At 50.7% G+C, this 14,622-nt stretch overlaps 1 protein-coding gene across 8 annotated transcripts in view; it reads left to right on the plus strand.

The window, feature by feature from the left end:
* SPTBN4 (spectrin beta, non-erythrocytic 4) overlaps positions 1 to 14,622 on the plus strand; it is a 70,004-nt gene that overhangs the window by 39,478 nt on the left and 15,904 nt on the right. For 7 of the 8 annotated variants that reach the window (XM_053914458.2, XM_053914459.2, XM_053914460.2 and 4 more), the window contains 4 exons: positions 2,554 to 2,700; positions 3,915 to 4,178; positions 12,908 to 13,132; positions 13,996 to 14,085. In XM_053914458.2, the coding sequence (XP_053770433.1) occupies positions 2,554 to 2,700; positions 3,915 to 4,178; positions 12,908 to 13,132; positions 13,996 to 14,085 (726 nt within the window). Of the gene's footprint in view, positions 1 to 642; positions 783 to 2,553; positions 2,701 to 3,914; positions 4,179 to 12,907; positions 13,133 to 13,995; positions 14,086 to 14,622 lie in introns of those variants that run through there. The other variant, XM_053914464.2, reaches the window with a different exon arrangement.

Raw genomic sequence — 14,622 nt, forward strand, 5'->3', positions numbered from 1 at the left:
CCCACACTCACACAGAGATGGGCCCGGCCTCACCCATCTACCCCACTCCCCGCATGATGATCCAGTATGTACGTTTCCTCCAAGCAAACATCGTTCAGGAACTAGGCCCTGATCCCCCCAATTAAAGATGGTTTGCCTCCCTCCATGGTAACCCCCCATGAAAGACTTTCGTTCACATTTGAAAGGACAAGGGCTGCCATACCCCCAAAGCCCCCACATATCTGAAGCCTATTAGAGATGGGTCTGGGACTGGAGAAGCCCACTAGAAATGGATCCTGGAACTCCCTGTCCCCATCCTTCCCACTGGAGATTAATGTTCCAGCCCCCTCCCCCGCTCCCATACCCCCTCCCCCTGTAGCTGAGGTATCCAGGAAGCTGAGCCTCTTCCCATTAGAAATGGTTCAGGAGCACATCCCAACCCCACCCCATACTCCCCACCTTCACATAGGTAGCCCAGGCTCCAGATGCCCTGCCCCCCCACTCCCACCATTGGATTTGGTCCAGGAGCCCCTTCCCCCTCTGGTCCTGAGATTGTTCTGGACCAAGTAGCAATCGTCTGAGATGGCGCAGAACCCCCACCCCCACGCCCCAACTGGGGCCTGGCAAGGAGGCAGGCAGGGGGCGCGCGCGGGCCGGCGCGGTGCCACGGCGCGGGGGCGGAGGCGCGCGCCCGCCGGAGCCTCAGCCTTCTCCACCGCTGCCGCCGCCGTTGCAGTGGAGTGGCGAGAGCCCGCCCGCTCGCCCGCCGCAGGGACGCCCCGCCAACGCTGCCGCCACTTCAGGTCTCGGGGGCGCCCAAGGTGGGGGGAGGGGGCTGATGCGCGCTCCCGCGGAGACGGGCGGGGGAGGGGGCTTAGGCGCGCTCTCGCCCTCGGCTGCTGGAGGGAGGGGCTCAGGGGCGAGTCGGCAGGACGCCAGGACCCTAGCCCTGCGGAGGTGCAGGGACGCCTGGAGCTGTCCGCGGTGCTGCTGAGGGCGGGACTGAGGGACCGGGTCCCAAGGGACGGAAAAAACGGAGGACTTTTAAGGCTACTCCTGGGGTTGTGTGTATTTGTCCTGGGGGTTAAGAAGGTCTTAACCTCTCAAAGGGGCTCTCCTTTGGGTAATGGGGAATGGGAGATTTGACCTGGGATTGGAAGACTTTCAACCTTTTGGGGGGTTTCCTCCTTGGTTCCTGTGGGATCTGTATTAGCCTTAGATGATGGGGCGAATCACTTTTGCCGGGTTCTGCCTTGGGTGATGAGCGTCTTAGACTTGCTCTGCCTTTGAGAAGCTCTGATTTGGAGGACTTTCCCCTGGTTGTTGGGGACTCTGACTTTGTCCTTGGTGGGGGGCGTCAATCACTTTTGGTGGCTTTACCTTGATGACGGAGTATCATCTATTTTAAGGGCTTTGCCTTCACTGCGAGCTTTGGTTGCCATTGGCAAACTCTTTCCCGTGTGTGGGAACCTGTGAATTGAGTTGGGGGTTTCAGTATGTGACTTGGCTCTAGAGTATGTGTGTGTGTGTGTGTGTGTGTGTGTGTGTGTGTGTGAGAAGCTATCCTGGACCCCTGGGGAGCACATGATGGAGGACACGGAGTGGGGTTTGGCCAGCTGGGGATTTGTCCTTGGCTATGACTGCATTTGCCTCCCGGGAAGCTGAGCTAGAGTCCTTTTTTTTTTTTTTTCCAAGAGGGAGGAGGATGATCTTGTGACTGGCCCGGGGTGGCGGGGGGGAGGGGAGGAGCAACTGTCTCAGGTGCCAGGTTTGGTCACGAGTGGAGAGGTTGGGGCTTGGGGAACCCAGAAATCCCTGCGATTAGTCCTGCTGTGGGTAGTGAGAGGGCCCACTCAGTGCTTGCATTTTGTTGGTGAACGGAGGACTAGAATGGCTTTAGTCTGGGAGGGGGCTGGCTGAGGAGAAGTCTGGGCCTAGCTTCTGGGCCTAGCTCTTGGGGTATGTCCATTTGGGGAGCTAGAAAGCAGCCCTGTGGTTTGCATTTGGGAGGTTGGCTTTGGTAAGGGACTAGAACTGGTCATGGTTTGGGGGAACTGTGGTCTTTGGCTGGATCCTCTCGGCTGAATTTGGGGAGTCCTGTGGGCTCATTAGGGGGGCTATATCTGGGTTGTGGGGGATGGGTCTGCCCCAGATTGGAGGGCTGGTTTGGGGAGAACTAGACGGCGCCAGTTTGGAAATTGCTTAGGGGTTCATCTGCCTGTATTGAGGGCTGGGGCTACGTATGAGGGCTTCACTCGATGCCCTGGGGCGTGAGTGGGGGATCTTGCATCCGTCCTTATTGGAGGTGGCTGAGACTGAATCGAAGGGTCTAAGTGTTGCTGTTGGGGCTTTCTGGGGACCCTTCCATCCAACCTCCACTCCCTAGGAAGGAGTTTGAGCTCCCCCCTGCTGCCCTCCACAGAAAGACCTCGTTTGCAAAGGTTTTCCATCCCTTCCTCCCCTGCCCCAAAACTAGCAGCCCTGGCGCTGAACCTGGAACACCCTGGAGGGGACGGGGGTGGGGCTGTGCGGCATTGGGGGAACCGGCTGAGCCCCTCCTCCTGTCCTGCGCAGCTGGATGGCTGGATCCATGAGAAGATGCTGATGGCGAGAGATGGCACACGGGAAGACGGCCACAAGCTGCATAAGAGATGGCTCCGGCACCAGGCATTCATGGCCGAGCTGGCTCAGAATAAAGAGTGGCTGGAGAAGATCGAAAGGGTGAGGAAGCAGAAGGCCTCTTCAGGTGCCAGAGGCCTCCAGAGAACCCACTTGTCACTGCCAGCCTGCTGCCGTCACTCCTCAGAACTTGTTCAGATCATTTCCACATCTGCATCTAGCTACGTAGCCTTGTGCCGTCTATGTAACCTCTGAGCCTCGATTGCCTGTTTGTAAAATGGCCAGCTTCTCTTCTGAATGGTGCCAATACCTAGCTGTTAAATACATATTTCACCCCTTCCTATAACCTTCCCCAGCAGGCTTCTTCCTTCCACACCATTTGGAGCATCTAAGGTGGAACATCAAGTAGACGGGCTGGGGCAGCCCTGGGAAGCTGGGATTAAAGCGAACTTTGCATTGCTACAACCTTGGGTCCTCACTGTGTCTGAGCCTGTTACCAGCTGTGTGGGGGACCTTGGGGAATGGTGTTAACCTCTTTGAGCCTCAGTTGGCACTGCTTTAAAATTAAGGAAATAATGAATGTAGCTACTTCCCTGGGCTCTTCTGCACACACAGTGCTTAACACAAGACCCAGCACCGAAGAGCTGTGATTGCTCTGGTATCGTTATTTTTAATACGCTCTAGGCCAACCCACGTTGGAGTTTGACTTCAGTCTTGGAGGGGCTTTCTGGCAGATTTTTCCAGGCAGATTTTTGCTCCAAGTCTCAACTCCCAAAACTGTCCCCTACTCTGGCTGAACCCCTAGCTAGACCTGCAGCCCTGGATACCCCCACTCTTCTGACTCAAACAGAGACACCCAGGTGGGCCTTAAACCTTAAATGGCCATAGATGCCCCACAAATGGTAGCACATGGCAAAACCACTCCTGTTGACTTTAGTGGCAGTTCATTCTCTCTCTCCTCCTTGTCTTTTCTATGGTTCTCTTCCCCTGTTTCTGCACTTAGGTGAATGTCTCTGTGTCTGTCACTCTGTGACTCTCTCCATGTCTCCTTCCCATGTCACAGTGCCTCTCTGTCTCCCTCCTACACTTCTGCCTGCCTGCCTGTCTCTTTCCTTGTCTCTCTTCCCACTCCTTGGCTCCTTCCATCTCTGTGCCTATCTCTGCAGCCACTGCTCGTGTTTCTGTCTCTGTTTCCAACTCCTCACCACTCTCTCTCCCCGCATCTCTCCCTCTGTCCTGTTGCCCCCATATTTTTCTGTCTCTCCCCACCATCCACCCCCTCCCCCTCACTTCCTGACTCACACTCTCTGGGGCAGGAGGGCCAGCAACTGATGCAGGAGAAGCCAGAGCTGGCGGCCTCTGTGCGGAAGAAGCTGGGTGAGATCCGGCAGTGCTGGGCCGAGCTGGAGAGCACCACCCAGGCCAAGGCGCGGCAGCTCTTTGAAGCCAGCAAGGCCGACCAGCTGGTGCAGAGCTTCGCTGAGCTGGACAAGAAGCTCCTTCACATGGAAAGCCAGCTGCAAGACGTGGACCCTGGCGGGGACCTGGCCACTGTCAACAGCCAGCTCAAGAAGCTGCAGGTATGGCCTGGCTGGCCCAGATGGGGGCTTTCTATGCCACAGTGGGGCTTGAGTCAGGATCAGACTTCGCTTGATGTATTTCACACAGGGGGGATTTATTCCACATGTGTTAAAAGGCCCAGAAACAGAAAGGGAATACCGGGGCAATCCAGCTAGTAGTAAGTGTTGGAAGCAGCCACCACCCCTAGGGTGTGGGGTACAAAGGGGAGAGAAGGATTTAGAGCCCAGAAGCAGTGGGAGAGTAACTAGTGCACTGAGGGTTTCACAGGGCCCTGGCGCTGGCTTCCTGGATAGAGAAACCAAGGCCCAGAGTGGGGACAATGGCTTTGCACAGAATAGTGATGACATTCATGTGGTGCTCCTCTACCAGTCTCCGTGCCGGCTCTCACTGACACCTCCCACCAACCCTAAGAGATTGGCCTGATTATTATCTACCCCCCATTTTACCAGTGGGCACCTGGCTCAGGGACACACAGCTAGCCAGTGTCTCCCTTACGAAACGAGAGGCTCTTAGAGAACAGACACAGCTGGTGGATGCTCAGTATCTGACCATGTGACATAAAGGGCGGGAGGTGCAAATGTAGGTGTTGCATCTTACCTCCCAAGGTGTTTAGCTCCTGCCTTTGCGTGCCAGGAACAATGCCTGACTGTAACCGAAGAGGAACTGAGGCTCTAGGAGATGAACTTGGGTAGCAAGTGGCAAAGGCTGGATTCAAACCCAGGTCCCTGTGTTTTTCACACTCCATGTGATCCATCTTCTGCATGGTTATGCTTCTGAAGTGCTTGGCATAGGGTCTGGCAGAAAAAAAAAAGTTGACTCACACATAAAAGCATAACGATACTAATTAGTATGTATTCATTTTATCTATGTAGCGAATCTTTACTGAGCACCCACTGTGTGCTAGGCACTTTTCTAGGTGCTGGGATACAGCCGGGGGCAAAACTGGCAAAAATCACTGCCCTCGTGGGGCTCCCATTCTGGCGGAGGAGACAGACAAAGGAACATGAGGCACACGTCTGAATATGACTCCAGGGGTGTCATCGCTTTATATGCGCCAGTGGGTCTCAAACGCCTTGGTCTCCTGGACTCTCTACCTCTCATAAGACGCTGAGATCCCCAAAGAGCTTTTGTTTGTTTAGAGTGTACTTATTTGACATTTCCTATATTAAAAGTTAAAAGAAATATTTAAATTATTGATTCATTTAAGAACAGCAATAATAAACCTATCACTTACTAACCCCAAAACATTCTTTTATGTGGAGTAACTATATTTCCCAAGATGAAAGAGAATGTAGTCAGAAGACTGGTATTGTTTTCAATGTTACAACTCTCTTTGTGTCTGGAATAATAGAAGCGCTGGATTCCCACCTGTGCTCCTGTATTCATTCTGCTGTGGAAGCACGTGTCATGTGGTCCCTGCAAAACCTGCTGTACACTTGGGAGAGAATGAGAGTGTTGAAGGCAAACTACACTTTAGTGGGTTTTTTTAATCCTCACCTGAGGATACGTTCACTGGTTTGAGAGAGACAGAGAGGGAGAGAGAGAGGGAGGGAGGAACATTGGCATGAGAGAGAAACATCAGTTGGTTGCCTCCTAGCCATGCCCCAACCGGGGATCGAACCAGCAACCCAGGATGTGCCCTGACTAGGGACGGCACCTGCAGCCTTTTGGTGCACAGGATGATGCTCCAACCAACCGAGCATCCCAGCCAGGGCCAACCTTGGAGTTTTTATAAAAAGAGTTGTAACCTTGCAGACCCATTGAGAGGATCCAGGGGTCCCCAGGAGCCCCCAGACAACACTTTGAGAACCCCTGATATACACTCTGTGCCAGGCATAGCTGCCCCTTTCTCCTCATCAGGGAGGGGCTGTCCGTGGCTTGCCCAAGTTCACACAGCCCCCAGCGGCCTGTTCAGGGCCTCGTGTGGACATTGTGAAGATTACGAGACATAATGATACAGTGGTTTCAAAATTGCTGACCCACCAAATCTGGGAGCCAATATTTGTTTATAGGTTTTTTCAATTGTAATTGTCTCCAGCTAGAGGAGATACTACTATACTGTGTTACTTATTTCTTCACCTTCTCTGTGGTTATGTTGTTATGTGGAAGAGCTGTTTCATTTGTTTCTGTTTGCACACCATGTGGGCATTTTTTTCCATCCATATAGTTTGTTTAAAATGGATTTTGGGAGGTAATGGTGTGAGACATTAATATAGTGCCCAACGTTAAAACTGTCTTCGGTTCACTTGATCTTCCCAATTCCTTGTTCAAGCCCTGATGCTCATTAGGGATTTCTGCTTCCTTCCAACCCGCCGGTACCTGGTGGCATCAGACTTTTTATTTGTTTCTTTCTTTATTTTTTAAGATTATTTATTTATTTATTTTTAGAGAAGGGGGAAGGGAGGGAGAAAGAGAGGGAGAGAAATGTCAGTGTGTGGTTGCCTCTCATGTGCCCCCTGTTGGGGATCTGACCCACAGTCCAGGCATGTGCCCTGACTGGGAATCGAACCGGCGAGCCTTTGGTTCGCAGGCCGGCCCCAAGTCCACTGAGCCAGGGCACAGACTTTTTCTATTTGTTCCATTCTCATGGACTGGAAGCATAGCTCACTGTGGTGTTTGCCATTTGCATTTTTTTCAAGGAACTGGTGAGCTTGGGCATCCTTGTCTCTCTTTGGCCATTCTGATTTCAGAGGAAGGATTCGGTGCCTCCTGCTCTAGCCAGAGTGCAGACAGAGTCCCCTCTTCTCTACCCATGGGGGACTTTAGCCCCACCAAGCCTTGGAGACCATGATGTGGGGATCCGCATTGTTTAAGGGAGAGACCAAGATGCAGGGAATGTGCGGGGGGGGGGGGGGACTGGCACTCCAGGTCACAGAGCCATGGGCTTCGGCAGCAGGCCCCAGCACAAGGTCCTAGGCTTTTTCCCCAGCAGAGGGAGCCTGAGCCCAAGGCAGGGAGTGACTCAGTGGCCACTGACCCAGATGGAGCCCAGCTGGGCCTCAGGAGTTGCCGCTGACGAGGGGAGAAGCCTCCCAAGGCCCGTTGTCCCCTGGGGCCCTCTGGAGAGCCCAGACACCGGGCATGTGCCAGAAGGAGGGGGTGGCTCAGTTGGCACACACCCTGGCTGCCCTATCCCTCAGGCTGGCTGTGGGGCCAGGCTGGGCTAGGGGAGGTACTGCTTCCAGCTGGAGGGGGGTGGATGTATGAGTGGTGTGTCTCCCCTCTGCCTCTCAGTCCTGCTCCCCCAGTTCTTCTGTGTCTGTTTCTGTTTGTTTTTCTCTCTCTCTCCTATCTCAGCCTCTTTCCCTTGATCTCTCTTATCCCTGTGCCCTCCTCATGTCCCCTCATGTCCCCACCCCAGCCGCTGCATCCAGCTTCCTGGGATCCCACCTCCCAGGTCTAGGCCATGTGACACATGCAGAGTCCTCTCTCAGCACCTCCTGCCCAAATGTCCTTCTGGCTGAGGGGCCAGATGGTGGAGTCCCAAGCCCCCACTTTCCCAGTCCTCAGGGGCCTGGCCAGCTGGTCTGGCTCAGCCCAGGCTCCTGCTTGGGGAGGTGGGGGGCAATGGTGTCCTGCCATCTGAGGGGGGTCAGCCAGGGGAAAATGCACTGGAGGCTTTGCAGCTGCTGGGCTGAGTCCCTGGGGACCCTTTACCACCCCCACGCTAAGCAAGTCTCTTTCTCTAGCTACGGGAACACCCTCCTCCCCTTTTTTTCAATTTTTGTGCCACATTTCTTCATCGAGCTCAGCATGGCCTAGGGGCAGAGGCCAGATTCAGGAACTCCACAGTCCCTTCCACTACCGTGTGAACGAGAGCAAATGACCCCATCTTTCTGAGCCCCAATGTCCGAGTTACAAAGAATCAGAGTGACTGAGAGCCACTAGGATTTTGTGGTTACATGGTCCTGGGTTCAAATTTTGGCTCTGGCAGTTTTTACTCTGGACCAGGGACTGCCCCACTGTGAGCCTCAGTTTCCCTCTCTGGTCCGAGTAGGAATCAGGTTGGTCTGGAGTCAGGGCTGGCTGTGTTGCTGCCAACCGTGTGGCCAGCACCTGAGGCGTTTTTTGGAAGTAGGCTCTTCTGGGTTTTCTTTTTCTCTTCTTTTCTTTCTTTCTTTCTAAACTTTAACAATTTTTTCTTTTTAAAAAAGTTGACATTTCATTCCATACCATAAAACGTACACTTTCGAAGTGAACAATCCAATGGTTTTTAGTGTATTTACAAAGTCGAGCAGCTCTCATCGCTGTCTAGTTCGGGAGTGTTTTAATCATCCCCAAAGAAATCCTGTACCTTCGGCTGTGTCGACCAATCTACTTTCTGTCTCTATACGTGTGTCTATTTTGGACATTTCATATAAGTGGAATCCTAAATATGTGGTCATTTGTGTCTGGCTCCTTTCATCTAACAATGTTTTCAAAAGCCGTCGGTGCTGTGGGATGCATCAGTACTTCATGGCTGACTTTAATGTTTGAAGTTAATTTAATTTTTTAAATGTTATCCTTCCACGCTGCCCAGCTAAGGGAAGCAGAACAGCAGGTGCCTAGTCCAGCGAAGCCAACACGCATTTGCGGGGACCTGCTCTGTGCAGGCTCTGTGCCAGGCGCCGGGACCCGGCCGTGCACAAAACAGACCTCCGCTTCCTCCGCGACCTCAGACACTGTTGTGAGGATTAGATGAGTTATTCTTGTCAAGTTCTTAGGACAATGCCTGGCCTGGAGCAAGAGCATCGGGACGTGTCCCCTATCTTTGCTATTATGGTAAGAACTTCAAAGAGAAGGGGAAAAAAGAAAAAGGAAAAAGTCTTCCCCTCCACACGCACAGCACCACCTTCCAGGGGTGTAACCGCTCTCCATGGTTTCTTCTCTATCTTCCTGGAAATATTCTGTGCTCGCACACAATGAAACTTGCCTTTTTACTTGACAAAAACACCCTCAGCATCCTTTCTTGTTGCAAAATCTGTGGATATACCCTGGCTTTTTAAACTGTTGCGTGGAATTCCATGGGCTGGCCGGCCAATCTGTCTTTAACCAGCCTTCTCTTGAGAGACCTTTGGGCTGTTTAATCGGCTCCTATAAATAGCGCTGCAACAGACATCTCTGTCTCTATGTATCTGAGCCCACGTGCAAGTGTTTCTGTAGAAAATGGTTCTCAAAGTGACACTTCTGGACCAAAAGGTATACACAAGAAAGGTAGCTATTGCCAGGTACCCTCGTTCCGCGTTGCAGTGGAACACCTGTGACGTGACCGGCAACGCCCGTCTTCCCGTGGGCCCCGTTGTTGCATATTGTCAAGCTTTTTCATCTCTCTTCGCCTGGGGAGACAGATACTGTCCTGTAGTTACTTTGATTTGCATTTTCCTCAACATTAAAGGAGGCTGCACATCTTCTTGTGTGTTTAATGACCAGTGTGCTTCTGCATGCTTTGCCCATGTTTGCAGGAAAGGATATACGTTAAACGGGTGGTCAAAATACACGGCGTTTTTGTGGAAGTAGGAAGGTGTCGGCGTCTGGAATTATTCCATCTCCGGTCATATGGCCACTTGCTTTGTGGAGGGGTTTTCATCTAATGGGAACTGGAACTTATAACCTTAATGTTTCAGCTTATATTTAAGAGTGTCCTGATTCTAATGCATTTTTGTTTTCTCAGTAGAAAAAGGTTTGTGGTGACTGTTTCATTTTATTTTGATTTCTGTAGCTTATGTTAGTACCTTTTAAAAATTTCCATCTTAATGGTTTTGACTTCTTGTAGTTTGATTTTTATCCATTTTTATGACTCCTACAGAATATGAACTGTATCGGCCGAGACTCCTTGGGGTGAAGTTGACAGGGCTTAAACCTACATTGGCTTAAGCTAAAAAGGGGCGTTGTTGGCTCAGGGAGTTGAAAGATTCAGGAGGTGTGCAGCTTCCAGCATGGCTGGATCAGTTACTCAAATTATGGCTGTCCTCAGGAGTCTCTTTCCATGTCTGCACCCTGCTTTCCTCTGTGTGGGCCTCCACATTGGGAGCCCGTTCCCTTGCCCAGTTCCCCAGGTCTGCAACTCCATCAGCTCAGGAACCGTGTGGGAAAGAGAGCATCCCTTTTCACACTTTGCCAGCAAAAGTGGGAAGTTTTCACTGGTTGATTTTAGGTCACGTGCCACCTTTTACCCAATCCCTGTAGCCACAGTGATTCAGTGTTGTCCTTGGCAGGCCTGAGTCACATGGCTGTTCTTGGACCACTGGATTTCTTAAGCTCCTCAGGTAGCCAGAAGCATTTTCATTGGCCCAGCTTAGGTCACATGACCATCCCTGACCCAATCCCTGTGGCCAGGGCGACTTTAGTGTCCTGGTTGGCCAAGCTTGGGTCATGTGCCCCCCCAGGCCCTTTAGGTTTTATTAGTTGCTCAAGAAGCTCAGGCCTTGAGAGAGGGATTGGAAGCGCTGGAATGGAAGGGATGGATGCCACGCGGGTAAACCAACAGCTCTGCCCTAAAGAACCTTGAACAGAAGTCTCGACTTGGTTCTTAAGTTTTGAGTTCTGGCTTGCAGTCTTTTGCCCTAATCTGTTACCACTTAATTTCATTGTTATTTTGTTTTCTTTTCTAGCTTCCCCTGCATCTGTTTAGAATCACACGACTACTACGTAAACACATTCTCTGAGTAAAAGATCTTACTAACCTAGAAGTCTTCAGTAAAACAAAGCCTCCCTTCCGTCCACTCCCCAGTCTCACACCCCAAAGTCACCCTCAATTGTTATTTGGTGCACACCCTTCTAGACTTCTTTCTACACATTTACAAATGTACCTGTGTGGATTTTTAATGTTTTTACTTTATTTGTCTTTCATGTTTAATTTATATTTTTAATAAATCAATTTAATGCTTCAGACCTCAAAAACCACATAAAAATCCTACGTGAGAAGCCTCTCCTTCATATCTGTCCCCATTCACTATGTCCCCATGCCCCGAATAGGTACCATCTGTTACTAATTTCTTGTTTATTCCAGGGGAGTTTTATGCATGTGCAGTCCGCTACAAATATATATTAATATGTATGTTCAAAATTGCTTTTCCTCTTGACAGTAAGTCTTGGCTATTTTCAACACTGTTAGGGATTTGTTTAATCATTTTGCTCCTAATGGGCACTGAGGTTGTTTTCAATTTTTTTCCCATTGTAAACTCCGCTACTATGAGATCCTCACACAGGCATGTTTGCTGTGATGAACATCTTTGGAAAAACATCTGTGTGTGTAGGTGCCAGTATTGCTTTAGATATATTCCTAGAAGTGGAAATGCAAGTGCTGGGTCGAAGCATTTTGACGGGACCTGCCAAATTGCCTTCCCAAAAGGCTCTATTCATTTACACCACTGCCGACACTGCCTGAGTGTGTCCTCCATCTCCCTGCATCTTTGCCAACACTAGATATTATTGATCTTTTATGTTTTTCCAATCTGACAAATAGAAAAGGATACCTTGTTGATTTATTTTGTATCCTCACTTGAGGAAATTTTTTCATTGCTTTTAGAGAGAAAGGAAGGGAGAGAGAGAAAAAGATTAATGTGAGAGGGAAGCATCAATTGGTTGCCTCCAATAAGCGCCTCAGCTAGGGATCAAACCTGCAACCTAGGCATGTGCCCTGACCAGGAATTGAACCCACAACCTCTCGGTTACGGGACAACACTCCAACCAATTGAGCCACACTAGCCAGGGGAAGGTTACCTTATTTAATTCGTATTTTCCTGCTTATTCGTGAAACTGGGCATCTTTTAGTGGGCTCCTTTTTTCTTCCGTGTGTTGCCTGCACGTGAATGATGCCCATTTGGGTGGTCTCCCCTTGTTAATGACACTCTTTGATTGTTGAGGAAACTAATTCCTTGATCTAATATGTATTAAATACTTTTCCAGATTGTCATTTGTCTTTAACTACATCTAGAAACTTTGGTTAATGAGAAAGTATTTTACGTGGCCAAATTTGTAAATCTTTCCCTTTATGGTTTTTATGCTTGGAAAGATTTTCTCCATCTCAGGGTTATAAAAGCACTCACCCAGGTTTTCTTTTGGTACCTTATGGACGTACTTATTCCATTTAATCCATCTGGAATTGTTCTTAGCATAAACAGTGAGGAAGAGATCCAGCTAAATTGGTTAGCCAGTTGGCCCATGACCATTTGTTGAGAACCCACCTTTTCCTTGGAGATTTGAAGTGGCATCTGTAAAGTATATAAATTCCCCTGCGTATTTGTGTCTGCTTTTGCACTTTGTGCCTGTTTCACACCAACCATTGAAATCACTACAGCTCTGAGTTTATTTTTGCTATTTGGAAAGGTTGGCCCTTTGGACAAATTACCTAACTTCTCTGGGCCTCAGATTCCTCCTCTGGACAACAGAGCTACCACCAACTGTGAAAGGTTTTTCTGAGAACTAAAAAATTAATGGGCCGCTTTAGTCCAAGGGGTCAAGTAAGCCTCCTTTAAGAACGTAATATTTGAGCTGAGATCTACCGGTAATTGACAAGGAAGCACATGCTTAGCAGAGAGAATAGCAAACGCAAAGACCCTGAGGCAGGAACTAGCTTAGTGGGTTGTGGGATCAGAGAGGAGGGCAGCGCTTCTGGAGGCGATTGGACCGGGGAGAGTGAAATGGTGGGCCGCAGTGAGGGGTTTGCTGTCACCATAAAAGTACTGGAGAGCCACAGCAGGATTGGGAGGAAAGGTGAGGCCCACTGACCCTGCCCCTCTTTCCACAGTCGATGGAGTCACAGGTAGAAGAGTGGTACCGCGAGGTGGGAGAGTTGCAGGCGCAGACAGCGGCGCTGCCGCTGGAGCCGGCGAGCAAGGAGCTGGTCGGCGAGCGGCAGAACGCAGTGGGCGAGCGCCTGGTGCGCCTGCTCGAGCCGTTGCAGGAGCGCCGTCGTCTGCTGCTCGCTTCCAAAGAACTGCACCAGGTGGCGCACGACCTCGATGACGAGCTGGTGAGGCCGGGAGTGGTGAGCTGGGGAGGGACCTGGGGAACCTGGCGGGAAGTGAGGCCCGAGGCAGGCTAGCGGGCAGAGGGGATGGAGACTAGGAGCAGGGGCGGGGTCGTGGCACCTTGGCGGGTTCAAGGGTGGAGCTGGCTAAGAGACCTGAGAGACTCAGTAATTCAGTCCTTCACTTCTTCATTTACTCATGCACGTATTCATTCATTCACTCTTTCACATTCGTGAACTCACTTTCAATCATTTCTCATTCATTGACTTACTCTTTTCTCCTTCCTTCATTCATTTATTTACTTGTTTTTCATTCACTCACTCACTCACTCATTTGCATATTCATTTGATGATTCTGGCTCCAGCCCTGTGCTTGGATGGTGCTGGAGTCACAGGGGTGACCAAGGCAGACATCATTCCTGCCCAGAGAGGGCTCAGAATCCAAAGGGGAAAACAGACTTGTCCCCACATAGTGACAAGCCAGTGTGGTTGGGACTGTGATGGGGGAAGTTAGGGAGTTGTGGGAGCCCAGAGGAGACAACCGGTCCAGGTCTGAAGTCAGGGCGGGATCCCTGGAGAAAGGGGTGTCTGAGCTGACATGTGAAGAGAGAGTACACATGAGCTTGCTGAGGGAGTGGGAAAGGAATTCCAGGAAGCAAAACCTGCCTGTGCAAAGGCCAGAGGTAAGCAAGAGCCTGGCTCTAGTGCAAAGAGCAAGATGGAGCATGTTCAGAGAGGAGGCCGAAGATGTGAGCAGGCTCTTAGGCAATGAAGGGCCTTGGATGCTGTGCAAACGGCTTACAGTTTGGTTGGGTTGCAGTGATCCTGGGATACATTCCCTGACCTGTTCCCTGTATCCTCCCCAGGCATGGGTCCAGGAGCGGCTGCCCCTGGCCATGCAGACGGAGCGGGGCAGTGGTTTGCAGGCTGTCCAGCAGCACATCAAAAAGAACCAGGTGAGCAGATTCTGGGTGAGGGAGTAGATTAGGACACACTTGCTTTTGAGCAACAGAAAATGGCTCAAGGTGCCCTGACCTGTGTGGCTCAGTTGGTTGGGCATCATCCTGCAAAGTGAAAGGTCACCAGTTCAATTCCCGGTCAGGGCACATGCCTGGGTTGCAGGTTCAGTTCCCCGGCTGGGCGTGTGGGGGAGGCTGCCGATCAATGTTTGTATCTCACATCAATGTTTCTCTCCCTCTCTTTCTTCCTCCTTTCCCCTCTCTCTAAAAGTAAATTTTCAAAGTCTTTTTGAAAACAAAGAAAATGGCTCAAGGCAGCTACAGCCCCAAAGGGGACTTAATTGGCTCTTGTCACTGAAAAGACAGCTGGTACAGAAGAATTCAGGTGCTTCCGTGGCGTCATAAATCGCTCAGCTCCAGCTCCGTCGTTTGTTTGTTTTTCTGCATTAGCTCTGTTCCCAGGCCAGCTCTCCTGCCCTGGTGGTAAAAGACCTCCCACAGATTCAAGTTTACATCCCACCAGCAGAACTAAAA

This window comes from Desmodus rotundus, chromosome 12 (assembly GCF_022682495.2).
Source record: "Desmodus rotundus isolate HL8 chromosome 12, HLdesRot8A.1, whole genome shotgun sequence".
Lineage (NCBI taxonomy): Eukaryota > Metazoa > Chordata > Mammalia > Chiroptera > Phyllostomidae > Desmodus > Desmodus rotundus.